Genomic DNA, 20543 nt, shown 5'->3' with positions numbered 1-20543 from the left:
AGTGTCTGTTGTACTTGTACCCTTGCCAGCACTGCATTCCACGCTCTCCTAGTCTTGTCGAACTGTTACCGGGTCACCCGAGAGTTGGTGCTCCACCTCTCTCTCGCCTCCCGACTTGCTCTCTCCGCTCTGCATGGCGCGATGAGCGCGTCGCTGCACGGCACCGACACGTACGAGTCGTTCCCCTTTGTCCCGCCGTCCGAGTCGCCCCACGAGCCCGCCGAAGCCGAGACTGGCCCGCTCGCTCGCTTGCGCCGCTTCCTCGTCGGCGGGGCGGCGTCGTCCTCGGGCGCGCAGGCGGGGGCAGGACCCTCGGCTGCACCACCCACAAGCTCAGCAGGCCCGCGCGACCCGTCCCCGCTGTCCGACGCGCGCTTCTCGTCGGCCAAACAAGCGCTCGAGAGCGCCCTCGGCGGCGGCGGTGCAGGCGCGCTCTCGGCCCTCCCGCCGGGCAGCTCTGCGCGGCGCGGGCGGTCGCGCGACCCCTCGTCGAGCCGCACGGGCGCAGACGCGAGCCGCGACGGGACGGGCAGCCCGGGCGGCGCAGGACGACGGCGAGGTGGGGCGCACTCGTCGAGGCCCGGCGACGGCGAAGCAGGCAACGAGCACGCGCAGCAAGCGGGCCACCCGACGCTTCCGAACGGCCAGCGCTTTGTGCGGCCCCTGCGGCTCTCGGGCGCGCCGCCGTCCGTCCGCGTCAGCCTGCAGAACGCAGAGACGAGCGGGATCCTCTCTTCGTCCGTCGGCGCCGCGGCAGGGAGCGACTACCGCTTCCCGCTCGCCGGGGACGCGATTGCGCCGCCGCACGACTCGCCGACGCTCAGCGAGGGCTTCCCCGGGGCGACGCCGTGGCCGACGGGAAGCTCGGATGCCGGCGCGGAACCGAGGAGACGCCGGCTGTCAATCACGAAGCTCGCGTCTTTCTCGGGCTTCTCGCGCCCCAGAGTCCAGTCTTCGGCGGCCGACGACGATGCCCGGTCGGTGTGGTCTGTTGGGACGGGGCACAAGGCGACGCCGACGGCGTATGAGATGATGCGAAGGCTGCGCGGCGAGGTGCCTCCGCTCGCTTTTGTTCCGGCTTTGCGCATGTGGACTTACGCATTCGCGTCTCTTGCAGGGCCTGTCGAAGACCTACTGGATCAAGGACGAATCGGCCAAGGACTGCTATCAGTGCCAGGCCGTCTTCACCACATTCCGGCGCAAGCACCATTGTAAGCGCCGCCTCTCTTCTGTCTAGGTCGGCACACACTGACTCGTTTAGACATCACAGGCCGAGTCTGTGGGCAGATTTTCTGCATCAACTGGTTGGCGCTCTTCTGCCTCTCGCGCTGTCGGCTCCTGCTGACACTGCTTCTCACAGCGCGTCCAACATTCTCCCTCGCTTCGGCCAGCTCGAGCGCGTCCGTGTATGCGACGGCTGCTTTCCGACCGCGCTCAAGCACGAGTCGTCGCGAACTTCGCTCGACGACTCTGCCTCGCTCCACCGGTACCGCCCCGCAGGTCATGACGTGCCTTCAACGCCCTCCCAGTCGCGCTTCATCCGTCCGACAAGTCTCTACCAGCGGCACTCGCGCCTGTCGACCTCGGCGTCGCTCCCCGACATCGACGACGACCGCCTCTCGCGCGCGTCGAGCCGCCCGCAGTCGCCCATCTTTGAGGAAGGCGAGCGCGACCCGCCCGAGCTGCCTAGCAGGCCGCACAGTCCCAAGAGCTCGATCATGCACAAGCAGCAGCTCGAGGCGGCGCAGGCGGCGGCCAAGTCGGCGAGCGCTGCCAGCGCGACTTCGCCTGGCCTGGGCGGCGCGAGTGGCGGCGATGGAGATGTGGCGTCCGAGTCGGCGTCGGCTGTGGCAGGGCTCCAGAGTCCCGCACTCTCGGCAGCGGCGCCGTTCCGGCGCGAGCTGGGCGACGAAGAGCACGAGACGGCCGACGAAGGGGATGAAGACGAGCGGCACGGCAAGAACGCGTCCGGTGTCGTCGTGCAGGGGCTCGGCCTCGACTTTGACGGTAATCAGGAGCATGTCGGCGCGTCGGAGGCGCAGCAGCAAGGGTCGCGCCCTGCTTCGGCAGCGAGGCTGGACGCCGGCGGCTCGCCGTTCCCGCGCAAGCTCGACCGCGCCAACTCGCGCGTCTCGGGCCTGCTCGTCCCGACCCTCGAGCCGTTCGACCCGAACGGGATTAACCCGGACGTGTACCACGAAGACGCGTTCCGCGCAGTCGAAGCGCCCGACATCCCGCTCTCGCCCGCTGCGCTCGCGCACATCCGCCGCATGATCCGCCAGTCGCTCGAGCGCGAGGGCGTCCCGCAGCCCGAGGCGTGGGAGCCCGAGCTCGAGCGCCTGTTGTTCGACGTCGCAGACCGCCTCTCGACGCTCGAGGATACGGACGTGGGCAACTTCGAGGTGCATGAGCACGTGCGCGTCAAGCGCATCCCCGGTGGGCGTCCGCGCGACAGCGAATTCGTCAACGGCGTCGTCTTCACGAAGAACCTGATGCAGAAGAAGATGCCGCGGCAGCTGTCGAACCCCAAGATCATGCTCGTCTCGTTCCCGCTCGACTTTCAGCGCGCCGACGGCAAGTATCTCGACCTCGACACAGTCCTGCGCCAGGAAAAGGAGCATCTGCAGAACGTCGTCGCCCGCATCCAGAACCACTTTCCGCAGATCGTCCTCGTCGAGCGCAACGTCTCGAGCCGCGCACTCGAGTACTTGCTCGAGCGTGATGTGGCCGTCGCGCGCAACGTCAAGCACGAGGCGCTCGTCGCCGTCTCGCGCTCCTTCGGCGCCGAGATCATCGAGTCGGCGAACGCGCTCCTCGACAACAAGGTCGGGCGGTGCACGCGCTTCCGCGTGCAGACCTTCGTGCACCCGCTCATCCCCGGCAAGCGCAAGACGTTCCTCCGCTTCGAGGGCGGCGACAAGCAGACCGGCTGCACACTCCTCTTGCGCGGCGGCGCGATGGACACCCTCACGAAAGTCAAGCGCATCGTCAACATGCTCGTCCTCGTCGTCTACAGCGCCAAACTCGAAGGTTACCTCCTTCACGACCAGCGGATCGAGGTCTTGCCAACGCCGCCACTTGCGACGGCCGATGTACACCTCTCGCCTATTCCGCCGCCGGTCATCACGGTGGAGGCGCAGAGCGGCGGCAATGAGAAGGCCAGCGCCGACGACTCGATTGCGACCGAGAAGCTCCCGCTCGTCGTCGACGCCACCACGTCGCAGCGCATCTCGCACACGCTCGAGCCGTATCAGGCGACCGCCTTGTCCGGCTCAGCGCTCGTCCACTACCCACCGCCGTACCCGCTCGCCCGCATGGCCGAGGAAGATCTGCGCATTCGCGACTTGCGCCAGCAGCGCGAACTCGAGGAGACGCAGCGCATCCTTGCCGAGGAGACGGCGTCGCGCGCGGCGTCCATCTCGGCAGGCTCGTCGCAGATCTCGCTCGACGAGCTCGGCTCGGAGGCTTCTTTCGGCAGCGTCGACCCGCTTCCGTCTCCCCTCGGCAGCGTGACTTCCGAGGCAGCCTTCCCTCTGCCGGCTCGCGAGCGAGACTTCCTGCAAAAGCCAGAGGATCTTGCACGGCAGACCAAGTTCGTCGAAGCCGAGGAGGAGCACGCCCAGCATCTCGTGGCGTGGGAGGCGTACCACAAGGCCCACGTCGACAGCTTCGACCCGCGCGACTTTCAGCAGCTCTTCGTCCTCGAGTCGCTCGTCCAGGTCAACCGGGCCGGCGAGCCCGTCCGCCTCTGCCGTCCGCCGGAGGTCCACTCAATCTCGTTCTATCGCGAGGGCGACACGACCATTGGGCAGTACCTCAAGAACGCCGACTCGGCTCTCCGGTCGAACGAGCCGTGCCCTTCGCCATCGTGCCACGAGCCGCTGCACAAGCATCAGCGCATCTTTGTGCACGGCGCGCACGTGCTCCGCGTCGAATGGCAGAGCTGGAACAACGACGTGCTGGACGAAACGATCGGCATGAGCGCCGAGTGCCGGCATGCAGGCTGCCGCTGCGCGGGTCGCCTATCGCGCGCCTCGATCGAGACGACACGCCTCAGTCTCGGCAAATTCCTCGAGCTGTCGTTTTACCCCTCTGCCCGCATCGCCTGCGCCGACGACTCATGCGGGCACGATGGCCAGCTCGAGCACGTGCGGTACTGGCACTTCGGCGGGATCCGCGTTGCCATCCGCATGGACCGCATCGACTTGCGCGACATCGTTCCGCCGCCGCGCAACGTCCGCGTCAAGCCTGACCGCCAGCTCGAGCTTCGCAATGCCGAGTACGAGCAGGTCTTGCGCCGCAGTGAAGCTTTCTTCGCCTCGGTACAGGCAAGAATCGCCGCTTTCAAGTACGACTGCATCCCCGTGGACCGCGTCGAGGAGTGCAAGACCGCCCTCGGAGACTTTGCGACTCGCTGCGAGCACGACCGCAAGGCGATCTCGCGCCTGCTGCGCGCGACGTATGAGCGCGCCCACGAGTCGAACGGGACCGAGATGACCGTCGTGCGTCGGGCTCTGCAAGAGAAGAGCCATGCGTTCGATGCCGACTGGGCCGCTTTCGTCAAGCGTGTCATGCCCGCCGACCTCCCAGACATGCGCCGAGCATCGGCATCGCAGCTCAAGCGCATCTTCCCCGACGCCGGCATCGCTCTCTCGCCGACGAGCTCGCGCAGCGCCTCGGGCATGCTCCCACCTGCGCTCGAAGAAGACGAGCACGGAGAAGACGGTGTGCAGCACCCAGTCGAAGGACAGAGAAATACCGACGGTCTGCCGACTGTCGCTGAAGACGAGGCGCAGGTCGTGCGAGACGCCGAAATCCAGATCGAGCCGCAGGACGACCAAGCGCTCGATCTGCTCGCCGCTTCGACTTCGACCGTCGTTCCCGGCGCCCCGTCTGCTGTCCGCCCTCCGCCGCTTTCCCGGTCGGCGACGATATCGTCGCAGCGCTCCTCGTTCGACAGCGACCTCGATAGCGACTCGACTGTTTGTGCAGATGGAGAGCCGACGACAGTTGTGCCGCGGACGACATCGCCGTTCATCAAACGGCGTGGTCAGCTTCAAGCTCCCGCCGACGAGACGAGCGCAGCCGAGAGCGAGCGTGAGCCGCCCATCTGGCAACGGCGCAAGGCCGGGCAGGTCGCCAGCCTCGTCAGCGCGTTCAACGCAAACGGCTCTGCACCATCATTGTCGCGTCACGGAACCTACAAGCCCAAGCAGCCAAACGATTCACCTGCGAGACCCGGTTTGCGCCGTTCGCAGACGGACAAGACGCCTTTGACGAGCAAGATACGCCCTCGTCCAGGCACGGTTCTTTCGGACAACGACGGCAGCTGTATGTGTTGTCCTGTCGCGTTCTGGTTCGGCTCGCCACTAACCAGAGTCGGACAGACGCGCGCAATGTCGGCGTATCTCACCTGGCCGACAAGCCGTCCTGGACCGCCGCTCCTCGCCCGTCCCGCATCCCCTCTCGCAAACCCGTCAAGTCGCACTCGGAGGACCAGCCAGCAGGCCCTCTCGGTGACGGCCCGGCCACCTCTACCGCGTTTAGCGCCGGCCACGGTCTCTCTGTCTCGCCCACGGCGACCCGTCCTTCGTCCCGCGCTAGCTCTCGTGCGCCCAGCTCTCGTGCTTCCAGCCGTCCCGTCAGCCCCACTGCTGTGCGGTCTCGCGGTCTGCTCGCCGGCGGGCCCGGAGCGGACGGCCCCGCTATCCGTCCGCCGCTCAAGACCGCTTCGTCGTCGCGCTCAACCATCAAGGCAAAGTCTCGCGAAACTAGCGCAGCCTCCGAGTCGAGCGACGTGGGTGGCACGTCTCAGAAAGTGTCTCGCGGACTGGGCGTCGCTCGCCCGCCCGCGAGCTCCGCCAGCAAGGTCGCCACACGCCGGGTCGTCTCGACGGGCACCGGCCGACACGTCACCAATATGCGACGGCATTGGGACGGTCTCGCAGAAGCTGCCGAGAAGCGGCAGGCGATGCGCAAGCGCGCGCGGCCCATCATCACCTCGCAGCCGACGGTTCAGATCTTCGAGAACATCCGCGACGCCATTCTCGAGGACTCGGACGACGACGGCGTGGACAGCAGCTCGAGCTCGGGCGAGTCGGGCGGCGCAGACGACGAGTTCGACGACGAGCAGGAACCACCCGAGCGCGAGGACGATGGCAACGTTGTCATTCGCAGCTCGCCAGGAAAGGCGACTGTTGTACACAAGGCAGAATCGGACCAGCAGCTCGCGTCAGCGCCACTCATCGTCTCGTCAATGGCAGACGCACTTGCTCGCTCGAACAATGGGTCACAGGCCCCGCCGCACGAGCGGCACCTCGCCCCGCTCGACACGCAGCTCGGCGCCATCGAGCCGTCCGACTCAGACTTTCCTTCCGTTCCCGCCTCGCCAGTCATGCCCGACTCGTTCACCTTCCCGCGCATGTCTGAGGGCGAGTCGAGCGGAGCCGAACGGCGATCCATATTCAATGCCTTCTCGTCCTTGTGGAACTACCGCAACGGCGACTTCTCCCCGCTCGCTTACCCAACGTGCGTTTCCGGAAGTGCCGATATCGTCCAGCCAGAAGTGCTGATTGACCCCTTTTGCAGACTCGCAACGGAGCACGTATACGCCGACAACCCGGTGCTGCTTCGGGACGACGAGCCGACGTCCATCATCGCTCATGCCCTCAGGTGCATTCCGTTCTTGCTCTCATTCCCGCGTGTGTATTACTCATCCGCCTGTGAGGTAGCTCGAGGAAATACTTCCAGGCCTTCGAAAACGCAAATCTTCCTCGGATCAGGCGCGGTCTCAGCGGCGTGGCGGACGAAGTCATCGACGAGAAGGTCCACTTTGCTACGCAGCATCACAGCGACATCTCGCAAACGATCGAAGACATTCTTCGCGCGTCGACGCAACGGTCATTCAAGCTCGGCGGTACGTGCAGCTCGATCAATCGAGCGCGGAGGGCTGACGATCCCTTATGTAGACGTCGAACTCGGCGACATCTCGGCCCGTTGCACGGTCTTCTGGGTCGAGCAATTCGAGGCGCTCCGCAGGCAGTGTGGCTGCGATAAGCAATTCATCGAGAGCCTGTCCCGCTGCATGAAGTGGGATGCCGTCGGAGGCAAGTCGAAGGTCGACTTCATGAAGACACTCGGTGCGTGTGACTTTTCTCGCCAGCGGACAATTGTTCATGCATGTTGGGCCTCGCAGACGACCGCTTCATCGTCAAGCAGCTCTCACGGCCGGAGATGGAAGTCTTCGCCCGCTTCGCACCAGCATACTTTCAGTACATGGCCGATGCGCTCTTCCAGGGCGTGAGTAGACTTAAGCTTCTCCTTTACGCCCGATGCTGACACGGTCCCCCGCAGAGACCTACTGTCTTGGCCAAGGTTTTCGGGATCTACCGCATCAGCCTCGGCAAGCACTATCGCAACGTCGACTTCCTCGTCATGGAGGTACGTATGGAACGCGTGACTGTGTGACTGCTTCTCAACGTCGCTTCACGCAGAACCTCTTCTACGGGCGCCAGCTTCGGCAGATCTTCGACTTGAAAGGCTCGACCCGCAACCGCCGCGCCGAAGAGAACAACCCGGTGCTTCTTGACGAGAATCTGCTCGAAGGCGAGTACAGCATTTTGGTACGGCGCGAACCCGAGCTGACCCGTGGAACGTGCTGCAGTCTCGCTCAAGAAACCCCTTTACGTGCGCGAGGAGTCGAAGCAATTCATCAAGCAGGCGATCTACAATGACAGCCAATTCCTCTCCGACCTGAGTGCGCACCGACGTGACTGTTCTCTGATTGCACTAGCTGACAGGCCCGACAGCGCAGATGTGATGGACTACTCGCTCGTCGTGGGTGTTGACGCCGTCAAGGCGGAGCTGGTCGTCGGTATCGTCGGTACGTACGGAGCACGTCGCGTCCTGTTGCGGGTCCTGATCATCCTTCCGCGCAGACTATATTCGCACTTTCACCTGGGATAAGCGCATTGAGAGCTGGGTCAAGGAAACCACTTTCCTCGGTGCGTGACCGTCTTGTCGCAAGGTCCAGGCCATGACTATGACTGAACCTACTCCACACAGGCGGTACGTCCAAGGCTGGCGGTCCGACCGTCATCACGCCCAAGCAGTATCGGCAGCGCTTCCGCGAAGCTATCGACGGATACCTTCTCCTCGTGCGTCGCATTCCGTCTCGTAAGTCGGACGCACACTCATGTGTCATCTGCAGTGCCCGACGCCGTGGCTTGATCCGAAGTCGCTCCTTCCCGTTCCCGAACCTCCTGCAAAGCCGGATGCGCCCTTCGAGTCCGGGACCGAGGCGAACCCTCCTGTTCCGGCCTCATCGCACCCTGCACCCCCTCCGTCCGACACTTCTTCGTTCATTGCAGCATCACTCGCGACCATGTAGACTTGCACTTTCGTTCCCTCCGTACTCCAGAGCAGTCAAAGTCGGATCCTCCTCTCCGTGTTGTCGTTTCTTTCGCAAATGCAAATTGATACCAAGACGTGTGACAACACTACGGCGCACGAGAAACGGACGAGAACCGATGTAAGAACAGTGTAGCATCTAGGTCACCTGCGGGCTGGAGATCGCTGCCGAGAGACGGCGCAGCGCCTTCCGGTGGAAAGGGGCTTGATCGTCGTCCTCTGAAGGCTTCTCCTTCTCTTCCAACGACGTTCCCTCGGCGCCGACCTCCGGCCCGCCCTCTTCCTCTCGAATCCCGAGTCCAAAGTCCTGCGCCTGCACAGGGCTCGCTGCGCCGCTGCTGGTCCGCGTGCTGTCGCGCCGCAAGAGGCTCATGCGACGCGGCGGCAGCTCTGTCAATCCCTCGCTCTGCTTCTCGAGCGCCTCGAGCGCACGCGCGCGCTCCTGGTCCTTGAGCGCGCCTTCGCCCGGCGAGCGGGCGCTTGGCGAGGCTGATCCGCCCGCAGCAGCGGCGAGGCGCGAAGGCGGCGGCGGGTCGAACCCGAGCTGGATCATCTCGGCGTGGATGCGCGCGCGCTCGCGCCGGTCGTCTTCGTCCTCGTGGTCCTCGCCGAGCTCGAGCTTGCGCGCCGTCTCGGACAGCATGAGGGGCTTCATGCCCGGCGCAGAGGTCGGAGAGGGGGTCGCCGAGGTCGAGCGCGCACGCGCAAAGACGGAAGTGACAGAGTCCCAGCCGAAGCCGCCAGACTTGCGCGGGCCAGAGGGCGTCGAGCGCGATGGATCGGCAGGAGAGGGTGAGGCAACGGGCGCAGTGACGTAGGACGCGGCGGACATGGGAGTAGACGGCTCGACCTTGCGAGCGGGAGTAGGCGGAGCAGGGGAAGGAGAGGGAGAACCGCGGAAGAAGGCCATCGAGGCAGGACGGGGCTTCTTGTCGGCAGGAGGCGGGCCAGGGGTAGGCGGCGAAGCGTCCGGCCCGACGCGAGGCGTCTGGCGGTAGTCGACGGCGAGCACCTTCTCGAACCCTTCCTGCGAGCACACTCGGTCCACGATCTTCGAGACGTAGAGCGTGAGGGCCTTGTTCGCGTCGCGGAGTTGGCGGATCTCGGCTTGAAGCTCGGCTGGACGAAGGAGTGTTAGCGGACGCGGGAATTGAGCACGGGGAATCTAGGCGCACCTTCGCCCATGCCCTGGAAGCTGCCCTCGCGCTTCATCTGCGCGGCGTGTGCCTTGCGCTGCTCCTCGCGCTTGCGTGCTTTCTCCTCGCGACGTTTCTTCCTGCGCTCGTCCTTCTCGCGCTGCCGCTCAATCTCGACCTCGTCGAGGTCGTCGTGCTCCTGCGCCATCTCGAGCTCGGCCGCGAGGTCAAGTCCGCCGCCGCCAGCGCTGCCCGCCGACGTCTTGGGGAGTCGAGGAGAGCGCTTGCGCTTGTTGGCCTTCTCGGCCGCGACGGCACCCGAGTTGGGGCTGCCGGTCCCGCGCGACTCGAGCAGGACACGCTCGATGTCTTCGCTGTCCTTGGCGCCCTCGTCCTGCTCGCCCTCCGACTCGGTAGAATCGTCGTCCTCCTCTTCTTCGCCGCCGAGCGGGAGCTCGCCTTCCTCGCCGACAGCGTCCAGTCCGCCTGCGAACCCGAACGCCCCGCTCCACTTTGCGTGATCTCCCTCGGGGCCGTCGATGCCGCTCTCGCCCCACGAGAAGCTCTGGCGGAAGAGGGCCGTGCCGCGCATCTCGCCCGAGAGCGTCTTTTCGCCGAGGAGGATCTCGTACGACTCGTTCTGCTCCTGCACGTCCTGGTAGACGCGCTTGAGGTCGGCCATTTCGGCTTGCAGCTTGTGCAGCGTCGCGCTGAGCGAGGAGTGCGCGGTCGTGAGGGAGTCGAGCTGCGCCCGCAGGGAGAGCTCGGCAGGTGTCGGCGGAGTGGTCGAGTCGGACGTCGCGGCAGTCGACGGGGTCGTTGAGCGGGCGGAAGCAGAAGACGGAGCAGGAGATGCGCTCGACGAGCGCGACGGGAGCGGGTCGGGGCGGGGCGTGTCGGGCTCGTTGTCCTCGCGGTCGGCGCCTTCCGCTTCCGCCCTATCCTCCTCAATGCGAAAGTCGGCCGGCGCAGACTTGCGCGCTGCTGGTCGTCCATTGCGCTTCTTGCCGGACGACAGGTTCGAGATGCGCAGCTTATAGTGCTGCTCCTGGTCGTACCAGGTCTGACGCTCCGACTCGAAAGTCTCGGACTGAGCAAGGAAGAAGCAGTCAGCGCGGCGTCACTTCAGCAAGCAGCTACGCTCACCTGTTCGCGGTAGCGTTTGGTAGCCTCGCGCTTTTCGCGCTCGAGCTCGCGGACTGTGCCGCGCAGCTTCTCGAGCACCTCCATGCGTCCGGCTAGTTCTTCCTCCCTGTAGGCGCGGTGGACAGGTGAGCGACGTCCCAGACACAAAGCACTCGAGCCACCGCGATTTTCTCAGGCCGAGTGCAGGAAAGAGCGGCAACTCACGTCCTGCCCTGGTCGGCGAGCAGTTCGTCGACCCTATTCCTCGCGCCCTCGAGCTCGCGCTCGACCCTCTTCCTCTCCGTGCGCTCATCCCGACGCTCCTGTTCCAGCCCGTCGACGCGCTCGCTGACGCGCGCGAGCTCGTCCTGTAGGCGCTCGACTAGCGGGATGAGGACCTCTTGTGGGGCGGCGGCAAGCTCGTCGTGCGTGAGCGAGACGAGCGGGAGCGGCGGAGCCGAGGCGGGCGTCGGAGAGTGGTCGGGACTGCCTGGCGCGCCTTCAGAGCGGAATGAGCCCGAGGGCGACGCGGGGCGTGAGCGGGCCATGCGGACGTGGGAACGGGATGGGAAAGTCGGGACGGCCGGGAGGTGTCGGTGGGGCGCGTGGAGTGCTGTGCAGTCTAGACCTCGTCTGCTCTGCAGCCGCTCGAGCTCGGAACGCCGTGCGAGCTGCGTCGGCGGGACTGAGGTCGTGCGCTGATGAGGAGGCGAGCTAGTCGGGAAAGGGCAAGACCAGGCCGGACAACGGGGACACCTGCAGCGATTGCACTCTATGGGCACTGCGCAGCCTTTGCTGCCTCCAGAGAGCGGTGTAGCGGGAACAGCAAGAGGCGACCCGGAGGTCCGTGATCGACGCTCTTGACAGGTCGCCTCACTCGTATCTGACCGTGGACTTCAAGTAGACACTGATGCTGCGAGGAACTGCTGTATAGCGTCTCCTGCGCAGATTCTGAACATAGAAGGTATGCGCTGGCTCAGAGACGGTTCAGGACGACGCGGAAGCGTCTCCGCGTGCGCGAGTAGCACCCCCGACTCTGCTCACAGTATGCAAGGATGCGTATGAGCCCTGCTATTACTGAGCACGTGCGAGATGAATGCAAGGACACGTCTGGCATAGATCGAGATTTCGGAAACGAAGGAGACCTTCGCAAGTCACCAGGTGCTACTCGGAGACCGTCCAACCCCTAGAGGACAGTAGGATTGACAACACAATGAATCCAAGCCCACGTAGACACCTCCTGTACAGAGCGGAGCGGGGAGCGCGCCTCATGAAACCTTGAGAAGCCGCGCATGCGCGCGCTCTTCCTCCGTCTCCAGCAGCGCCATGCCCCTCGTCCGAGCAGCCTCGACCTGTGCACGGTGATACGTCAAATCTTGGCAGGTAGGCGGAAGTTTGAGATCAGAGTGAAACGCACATTCGCGAGAATCTGCTTGTCCTTCCACAACTTGCCCCTGCCTGCGATTGCGACCCGCCATCAGCATGTGCCAGCGAGCCAGGGCAAAGCCGCACGCACATGGCCCAGGTTCGTCGTTGAAGTGCTCATAGCCCTTGATGACCTTCTGGCAAAGGTCTGGACGCAGCGGTAAGTCAGCGTCTTAGGGCCGTGAGGAGAGCCGAGGGAACTGCATGCACAGCAACTCATGGTCTTGCAGGTCGAGCAGATAATCTGCGCGGCCACGAGCTCCATCAGCGTCTGTGCTAGCCTGAGCAAGTGAACCACGCACGCGATTGCACCCGTCCTGCTTGAGATACGGCCTCAGGCATTTCGGACACTTGCGGATCAGCGCATCGCTCATCTGCTCTTCGAGGCGGTGCACTGCTGACGGGTTGGCGAGGGCGCAGGGCGTGGTGCCATGGTCGACATGCTTGCACTTCAAGCAGGTGCGGCGGGCACAGTCGGGATTGAGGCAGTCGAGCGTTGTCGCGGCCTCGCCTGCGTCGATGGTCACGGCGTACGGGCAGAAGCTGCCAATGGAAGGGGCGTCAGTGCGGCTACAGGAACGGACTTGGAAGACAGCGACGCACGGGCACTGCACGAGCCCTTCCGAGTTCAGTATCGCCAAATCCCGCTCCCTGCGCAGCTTCTCCACCAAAACCCACTGTGCCTCGTCGAGGAACCTGCGCGCCTCGTCGTCGAGGTAGCACGCTTGGCAGTCGGGGTCGGCGAGACAGCGGAGCGAGGCGTCCATCGATTCGAAGGCGGCGCGAGCGCCTCGTTGTGCGCAGTCGCCGCAGAGAGGATGGCCCTGCGGTCGTGCAGCAGTCAGCGGCACGATCGATGAATGCGAAACGGTGCAGCGCACTTCAGGACAAGCGACCAGGAGCTCGCCGCGGAAGTATTCCTCGCAGCACAATCCACACTCGAACACGCCGTTCTTCCTCCGCAGCTGCGCGTTGACATCCTCGAGCTCGATCCGGCGCAGCAGGTCGTCGTCTGCGGCGTGCTCGGCCTCCTGCGCGGCGAGCTCGGCAGCGACTAAGTCACGCGCAAGTTGCTCGTCTGCGCGTTCCGCTTCGTGCACCTCCTGCGCCAGCTCTTCGGTAAGTCGCCGTGCCACTTCGGCGTCGGCGAGCTGTGCCGCTGCTTCTTCAGCGTCGAGCTTTGCAACGAGGAGCTGCTCGGGCGTATGTATGGGCGGAGGAGGGGAAGGGGCGTCGGAGCGTCGGCGCAGACGGGCCTTTGCGGCCGCCACGCGGAGGCGGCGCAAGACAGCTGGCATAGTCTCAGCTCTTGAAGAGTGTCAAAGGGCAAGAAAAAGGTTGCAGAGCGAAAGCAGCGAGAGAGATACGCTGAGAAACTGATGAAGAGCGCGGGCAGCAGTTGGAGCTTGTCCGCGAGCGGTCCGGAGCGAAACGTGACTGCAGCTCGGGCTAGCCTGACTTGTCATGGTAGCAGGAATGCGCATGTACGCGCGCTCGAACCCGTGTTCGGCGAGTTCTGCTGCCCGGTACTTGAGGCGGACAAGAGGCGGATCTGACCTGTGGCGGCCATGGGCCATATTCGGGCTCAGCAGAGCAGCTATTCCAGATGACATTGCTTTCAGTGCGCACATGGACAGGAGGCCTGGCGCTGTTTTGCGAGTTCGTGGCGACGAAAGAGGCGGTGCTCGTTGCGGCGTGCGACGCTTTGGCGTGCTCACACTCGCGCGAGAGCGGCCGATGCCGAGACACTTCTGCCACGTGTGCTCTATCGACGGCGACAACTTCCCCAGCAACGCAGACGGCCCCGTCTGCCCAGAGTGCGGCGGATCCTTCGTCGAAGAGGTCCGTCATGCCGTCATCCCGCCCGCCACGACCTCAGACTCGCCTTGCGGTGGACGAGGCTGACTTTGCACGCACAGATCCCAGCAGACGGCGCAGACGCAGACGACCCGCGCGACTTTGATCCAGACGACGGCCCCCCACTCGGCGGCTTCCTCTTCGGCAATGCGCCTCCAGGCGCACAGCCAGGGCAAGGCGGTCCCACTCTCTTCCGCTTTGCTGCTCCCGGAGGCGGTGGCGGCTTTGTGGCTGGCGCAGGCGGTGCAGGCGGGCTCGGGGGCGGCCTCAACCCCCTGACCGCCGCCATGTTGCAGGCCTTCGGGCTCGCACCGCCGCCTCAGGGCGTCCGGGCCAACGTGCCGCTGCGAGGCCAGCAGAGCGGACAGGGCCGGAGACGTGGGGACCTCGCGGGCGAAGGGGAGGACTCTGCCGAGGGTGCGGAAGACGGCGGGCAGGCTCCGGGAGGGCAGCAGAATCAGGTGCCGATCCAGAATCTCGCAAGGTGCGCCGCTCTGTTGGCCCCGATGATCCCGCGAGGAAGGCTCACTGATATCGCCGCGTCAATCTCCTTTCTGTGCAGCTTCCTGGGCGAAGCGTTCGGCGTACATGCTCCTCATCCTGCCGACGACCCGGAGCACAACCCTTTCGCAGAGGGCTCGCACGAGCGTGTACACCGTGGCGAGGGTAACGATGACGGCGACGAGCGTCAGCAACAGCAGCCGGGCGCAGGTCCTCGCGGCGGGCCGCTCAACCTCCTGGGCACGCTGCTCAACGCCTTCGGCTTCCAGGGCGGCGCCTTCGGCCTGCCGGCGAGCGCGGGAGACTACGCCTGGGGGAGCGAGGAGTCTTTCCAGCAGCTATTGAACGATTTGATGGAGCAGGTGCGTGCCGAACCCTTGGCTTTCAGTTGTCTCTGCGTTTCCGAAAGCGTGTTCAGCCCTGCGAGCCATGCTGACCGCTTCTTATAATGCAAAGGCGGCTGGACGAGCAGGCCCGCAACCTGCGCCCGACGACATGATTGAGAAGCTTCCTCGCATCAAGGTGAACCAGGAGATTCTCGGTGCGTCCCGCTCGTGCTAATCCTGCTACATTCTGCTTCGGCTGACGCATCACGCTCTGGGCAAGACATGGACGGCATCAACTCGTGCTCGGTCTGCCAAGACGCCTTCCAGCTTGACGAGGCGGCGCTCTCGCTCCCTTGTCGGCACATCTACCACGAGGGCTGCATCGTCCCGTGGCTTAAGACGAGCGGCACCTGTCCGACGTGTCGCTTTGCGCTTGTCCCGCAGCCAGGACAGCCCGGCTATGGAGAGCAGCAGCAGCCCCAACAGCCGGGTGCGGAGGGGCAGGCATCGCAGCCCGGTAGCGCGACGAGCACGAGCGCCACCGCCGAGTTTGGCGGGCCGCCCTCGGCATCGAGTCAGCCGCACGCCTCGACCTCGTCCTCCGCCGCACGGCCGCGCCCGCCGCTCGTGACGCGGCAGAGCAGTCTCAACCCGCATTCGCCTGCGACGGCGCGTATCCCCGAAGTCGACGGCGGGTCGCGCCTGCCGGGGAGCTGGGTGTGGCCCGACGGCGAGGGCGAGGGCGGGCCGAGGAGTGCGGACGACGACCCGGAGGACATGCCGCTAGAGGAGGGGGAGCAGCGCGGGGCGGGCGAGGCGGAGAGTAAGGACCCGGCGACGGCTGCGGCGGAGGCTGCGGAGCGGAGGGCGCGCGAGTCGAGGAGGGCCGGGGCGCAGGACGGGGACACGGCGATGCAGGACCCGATCATCGAGGATGTGGACTGAGCGTGCTCTCGGCGCGAGGCGCAGTCGCTTGCTCGTCGTCTCCCTGTCTTTGTCCTGTCGTCGCAATACCACACACGCATTCTGTACCTTCTCCTCTCGTACTGGCTCCCGCTAGACGACAGCGCGCAGTGCTGAGAAGCTGTTGCCCCGTTGAGCGATACTGAGGACGCGAAGCGTTGCGAGCGAGCTCGAAAGCCATTAACCAATGCGCCGCAGGCGTGCCCATCAATCTCTACTAAGCGCAAATTTGGTCCATCACCAGTCGCAACCTCCTCTGCGCAGCCCTGCCGCGAATGCTGTTCGCCTCTGTCTTCGTCCCGCTACCGTCTTCTCCCCCGTCTTCTTCCGCCTGCCTTTCCAGCGGTGCAGCCTCCAGGAAACGCATTGCCGCGTTCCAAGCCTCCTCTTCGCTCGGGATGTCGTACGAAAGCCGGAGCGACGGACCAACGCGGCGTCTGCGGCTGCGACTGCGCTCGTTCGATCGGCCGCGCGTCCTCCCGGCGGAGGAGGCGCCGCCTGCGCCGTACTGCCGGACGTGTACGAGAGTCTGGTACTCGGGCGAGAAGAGGGGCGAGAGCGAGTCGTCCTCGCACGTGACGACGGATGCGGCGGGACGGGCGGGAGCGGACCAAGGAGGGAACGGACTGGGAGAGCGGCGCCGGGAGGTCGGACGAGCTGACGAGGTCTTGCATGTGCCACCGACCACCTGGCTGGAGAGGATGGACCGTCGCGGGAGAGACGACGGGCGGGACGTGGAGGAGCGCGCACCGCGCGGAAGCACCTCGTTGCGCTCGTCCAGCTTGTCCACGGCGGCGCCCGCTTCTTCCGCCGTTGCAGTTGAAAGTGCGATTTGTAGCCGTCCCTCAAGAGAGTCCTCGCGCCGCGTCCGCCCCTCCCGTACGACCTTCTCGCCTTCGTCGCGAGTCGCCCGCGACCAGCTCCTCGCGTTCGCGCCGCCGCGCGACCGCCCCCGGCCCTTCACCTCCGAAGTCCTCATCATGGTGGTCGTCCTCCCGCGTTTCGGGCTGCCCTCGCCCTCGACACTGGTCGTCCGCGAGATGCGCATGCTCGGGACGTCACGCCGCTCCTCGCGACCGCGGCGGTCGCCTGACGCGGCGCGGAGGTGCGCAAGCGAGAGCTGCGGCGCAGTCGAAGAACGGCGGATGCGCGGCGGGGACGGCATCGTCGCGGATGGGGCGGGCTCGGTGACGATAGTGCGATAGTGGGGGCGGGACGAGGGGGCGGGGCGATGCGGGTGAGGGAGGGCGCGATGCTGTGCGCGCTCGGGGCAGCGGGATCCGATCTAGTCGAAAGGCTCGTTTGGAGGATTGAGAGGCGCGGGCAGGAGGGAGCGAGGGAAAGACGGGTAGACGAGTACAAGCTGCCGGAGGTCGCCGGTCCTCGCTCTCCATGGCTTTCTCGTAAAGTCCGACGAGCCTTGAGCGCATCGGACTCGAGTGAAGCCAGGCTAGGCTAGTGTTACTCGCACGGTCCGCACGATCGAAAGCAAGTACGGTAAAATGCAAATGCGAGGAGAGAGTCAGAGTGTCTGTGCAGAGTGTCCGTGAGCCGCCTCACGCTGCGAGCGCAAGTACCGACGAAGCGAAAAGTCCCGCCACACCGCTCACGGCAAGACCAGCCCGCGAGCAGAGCGACGCGGCGCCACTGCCAGGCGTCGAGGACGAGCCGACGGGGCTCGAGTCGTCCGAAGCGGTCGTGCCGTTTCCGATCTCGACAGGCTTGTAGGTCACGCCGTTGAGTTGAGCGGCGTACTCTGCACAAATGAGAACAACGGTCAGCGGTCTTCTATCGACGAGACGCTCACGCGACGAGCAGAACTCACCAAAGACGGAACCGTTTCCGACGTCATAGTAGTCGACGAGGGTGAAGGTCGGGTAGTACCCGTGCTCTGACAGGCAGGTGTCGGCTTGCGCGCCGAGAGAGCCTGACCCGGACACGGCGTTCGTCTCGCGAAGGTCGTTCGTGGCCGGAACGGGATACGTCTGGCCGAGGATGGTCGTATTGACGTTGAGGAAGTGGTTCATGAGGTACTGCATGCGGCGAGCGAGGTGTAAGCGCCCTCAGATCAGGAGAACGAAGAGAGCAACGCACCATCTTGCCCTCGGCAGAACCCGTCACACGGTCCACCGTGCAAGGAAACGAGACGTCGGTTTGCTGCCATGCTAGCAGCGTCAGCAAGCTTCTCCGCAGAGTCATTTGCTCCACTCACGTCGAAGGGAGTTTCCCAGATATTGGTGAACTCGTCGAGAAGGTAGGGCACCGACGAGGTGTCCGCTCCGGCAGAGAGGAACGCGACGACCCGCTTGCCGCTGTTGATCATTTCCTGGTACGTCGGCCATGCGTCATACGCGACAGGGGTGCTGGCGGGAGTGTAGACCATGTTTTCGAGTCCTGCGTCGACAAAAGACTGGGCCCAGACGGAGGGAGCGATGCCATCCGAGTTGACCATGAGGATCGTGATGACCTCGTTCGGGTTGTTGTCGAGCCACGACTTGACCGGCTCGAGGTACGATGTGAACGTGCCGGCGTCAAGGAGAAGACAGCTAGGTGTGCGTGCGTAAGGGAACATCAGCGCGCGGCTGCAGGGCGAGCGAAGCGGTGCGGCTCACAGCGTATGGCACAGATGCAGCTCGTTTCCGTTCATGTGGCCCTGGACCTGCAGGAGTCGGATGCCGTCGTCGAGCTGCGTTGCGACCGTGTAGTTCTGATTTGCCGAAACTGCGAGATGAGGACATCAACGAGTGGAACATGAGCAGCGAGACAGGACCCCTGACGCACGGCTACCCGCTCGTACGCCATAGCTGTTGTGTGCGCCTACGACAGACACGTTGGAGTAGGATCGGGAGCAAAACTCCTCGTAGCCATTGCAGGTGTTCTGAGCGACGGCGAATGTGAAGCTGTGGCGGCGCGCGAAGCGGGTCAGCGCTTCAGGCACAGCGGTCGCCCAGGCTTGTGAGCAGTTGGAGTGCGGCGAAGCACGTGTCCGCCGGCCCCGCTGAGTACCTCTGCCCTCCGCGCGGAACTGCCGAGGTGGTCCAACATCTTTCGACACACCGCCAGACACGGCTTGCGACCGTCGCACTGCCCGATCGCTCCAGATGCAGCACGCTGAGCTCGACGAGCGGGCTGGACTGACAAGACGGTGAGTGCTGCGAGCGCGAGAGCAGCGAGGCGGTGCGAGCGAGATGGCATGGCGAATGGGGGCGCTCGTGGGGATCGACGCGTGTCTGAGCACTCGTCGAGGCTCTACTGAGACTGCAGCTAGCTGACTGAGTACGCTCTGCGCGGCGAGTGGGCGAGACGAGATGCTTCGACTGCGACGCGTCCGCCGCGCGTTGTCGCCGCAGCGTCCGCCTCAGCTTCACCTCGGCGATTACCTTCCGTCTGCTCCGCTTGTCCTTGCGTTGCCTCACGTGAAGCCCGGTGACAGAGGAGACTCGGCCAATGCACCGAGGCTCTGCTCCGCATGTTCGACCTGTGCCTCACCTCCGCTCACCATCCTGCTGGCTTGGTCGTCTCGCCCACGAGGCTTTTCTCACGATGTCCTCGATGACTGGAGGGAATGTGCTGGACTGCTTGGTATTTGCTGATTGCTATGTACGATGCGATATGCTAAGCCCTCCCCTCCTCACGCCTGGTGCGTGCGACCGATACCCTCACCGCCCGAGCCGGCGCCGACCTGCGACGGGTCCTGGTTCGGCTCTGTTTGCGGTACTCGAGGTCAGCAGGGCAGACTCGCGAAAGGAGGGGCGGACGGAACAGGTGACGCACTAACTTGCTTCGGCTCCATACCCTCGGGGACCTGCTGGTTCGAGTGCGCCATGCGGCCGCCAGTCTCGGTTGCCGGGAGGGCGTTGGTCGCGTTGGCGGTGGCCGAGTCCTGGGTGACAGCGCCGCCGGAGCCGACCTGGACGGGCTTCGAGCCGTCGTTGGTAGCGCGGTCCTGGGCAGTGGGGATCACTGGTGGTGACAAAGGATGTCAGTGAGCGGCGAGGGCTGTCGAGCTGCATTGCAAGAGCTCACTGTTGTCGTGTGTGGCTGTGGTAGTGTGTTGTGAGGAGGAAGGAGGGAGAGCGAGGTGGTCGCGAGACCATGCACCTGGACGACTGACGCCCTCCCCTCGACCGATGTCATAGCAATTGCCCCGGCCGGGGTGGTCCGGCCTCAGCTTTTCTTGCTATTCCATCATTGTGCATTGTCGTCCTGCGATTTCTTCGACTCCACCTGGTTATTGCAAGCGGCGCGGCGAAGCCCGAAGCGACGGGACAACGCAAAAAAAAAACCGAAAAGGCGAAGTGCCACTAAGCGATTCTCACCGCGATGGGCTGCGTGCCAGAGCTGCGCACAGGTCCACTTCCTAACGTGGTTGCTAGCGAGAAAGGTGCTTTGCCGTCCAGCGGTGCCGCCAGACAAATTGGCACCTGCGCAGCCCTCGACCTTCTCAAGTCGCGATCGCTCGTCTCGCAAGAGTTGCGGCAGCACTTGGATTCCTATCGCAGCCAGGGCACTTGCCAGCAGGGTAGACACACTCCGCCGCGAGATAGTCCGACAGCCCTGCGAGAGGCGCCGGACCCACGCTTCTGCGACAGAGCGTTCTTCATCGTCTCGACGCTTTTCCCGCACTCCCTACTTGATGACGTATTGCCTGCTCTTCGGAGATCTACCGCATTGCGGAATCGTCGTGTCATAGCGTCAGAGAGAGAGACAACACCGCCGCTCCCGCTGACTTTTGCCTCTCGGCCACGACCCCACCCGCTTCGTCGTCAGAAGTCGACGATCTTGCCTGGCCGACTTTGAC

General features: G+C 64.8%; 6 protein-coding genes across 6 annotated transcripts; 2 read left to right on the top strand and 4 right to left on the bottom strand.

Moving 5' to 3' along the window:
- Positions 1 to 141: 141 nt before the first annotated feature.
- Positions 142 to 8389, top strand: JCM10292_001952 (uncharacterized protein; the record flags this gene model as incomplete). The annotated part of the gene is made up of 16 exons (XM_076645373.1): positions 142 to 1053; positions 1118 to 1211; positions 1271 to 1304; positions 1361 to 5331; positions 5388 to 6528; positions 6589 to 6672; positions 6732 to 6916; positions 6969 to 7139; positions 7196 to 7299; positions 7354 to 7440; positions 7494 to 7605; positions 7664 to 7756; positions 7814 to 7882; positions 7938 to 8003; positions 8065 to 8156; positions 8210 to 8389. The coding sequence occupies 16 exons, from the start codon at positions 142 to 144 to the stop codon at positions 8387 to 8389; spliced, it is 7395 nt and encodes a 2464-aa protein (XP_076508900.1).
- Positions 8390 to 8548: 159 nt separating this feature from the next.
- JCM10292_001951 (uncharacterized protein) lies at positions 8549 to 11218 on the bottom strand (the record flags this gene model as incomplete). The annotated part of the gene is made up of 4 exons (XM_076645372.1): positions 8549 to 9528; positions 9585 to 10635; positions 10692 to 10797; positions 10896 to 11218. 4 exons carry the CDS (start codon positions 11216 to 11218, stop codon positions 8549 to 8551), a joined length of 2460 nt encoding a protein of 819 aa, XP_076508899.1.
- Positions 11219 to 11938: 720 nt separating this feature from the next.
- Positions 11939 to 13393, bottom strand: JCM10292_001950 (E3 ubiquitin-protein ligase; the record flags this gene model as incomplete). The annotated part of the gene is made up of 7 exons (XM_076645371.1): positions 11939 to 12022; positions 12088 to 12128; positions 12187 to 12243; positions 12306 to 12339; positions 12398 to 12638; positions 12699 to 12919; positions 12977 to 13393. 7 exons carry the CDS (start codon positions 13391 to 13393, stop codon positions 11939 to 11941), a joined length of 1095 nt encoding a protein of 364 aa, XP_076508898.1.
- A 439-nt stretch (positions 13394 to 13832) lies between these two features.
- JCM10292_001949 (uncharacterized protein) lies at positions 13833 to 15724 on the top strand (the record flags this gene model as incomplete). Its single annotated transcript, XM_076645370.1, has 5 exons — positions 13833 to 13937; positions 14015 to 14436; positions 14515 to 14815; positions 14910 to 14994; positions 15060 to 15724. The coding sequence occupies 5 exons, from the start codon at positions 13833 to 13835 to the stop codon at positions 15722 to 15724; spliced, it is 1578 nt and encodes a 525-aa protein (XP_076508897.1).
- Positions 15725 to 17298: 1574 nt separating this feature from the next.
- On the bottom strand, positions 17299 to 18937 carry JCM10292_001948 (uncharacterized protein; the record flags this gene model as incomplete). Its single annotated transcript, XM_076645369.1, has 7 exons — positions 17299 to 17498; positions 17568 to 17775; positions 17837 to 17899; positions 17955 to 18288; positions 18355 to 18463; positions 18524 to 18642; positions 18882 to 18937. The coding sequence occupies 7 exons, from the start codon at positions 18935 to 18937 to the stop codon at positions 17299 to 17301; spliced, it is 1089 nt and encodes a 362-aa protein (XP_076508896.1).
- A 436-nt stretch (positions 18938 to 19373) lies between these two features.
- Positions 19374 to 20346, bottom strand: JCM10292_001947 (uncharacterized protein; the record flags this gene model as incomplete). Its single annotated transcript, XM_076645368.1, has 3 exons — positions 19374 to 19447; positions 19517 to 19705; positions 20322 to 20346. 3 exons carry the CDS (start codon positions 20344 to 20346, stop codon positions 19374 to 19376), a joined length of 288 nt encoding a protein of 95 aa, XP_076508895.1.
- Between the last annotated feature and the right edge of the window lie 197 nt (positions 20347 to 20543).

The sequence above is a fragment of the Rhodotorula paludigena genome (genome assembly GCF_050403205.1).
Source record: "Rhodotorula paludigena JCM10292 DNA, Rt_paludigena_JCM10292v1_ctg1, whole genome shotgun sequence".
Taxonomy (NCBI): Eukaryota; Fungi; Basidiomycota; class Microbotryomycetes; order Sporidiobolales; family Sporidiobolaceae; genus Rhodotorula; species Rhodotorula paludigena.
Note: the sequence above shows the minus strand (reverse complement) of the source record. Positions and strands in the feature narration are given on the sequence as shown.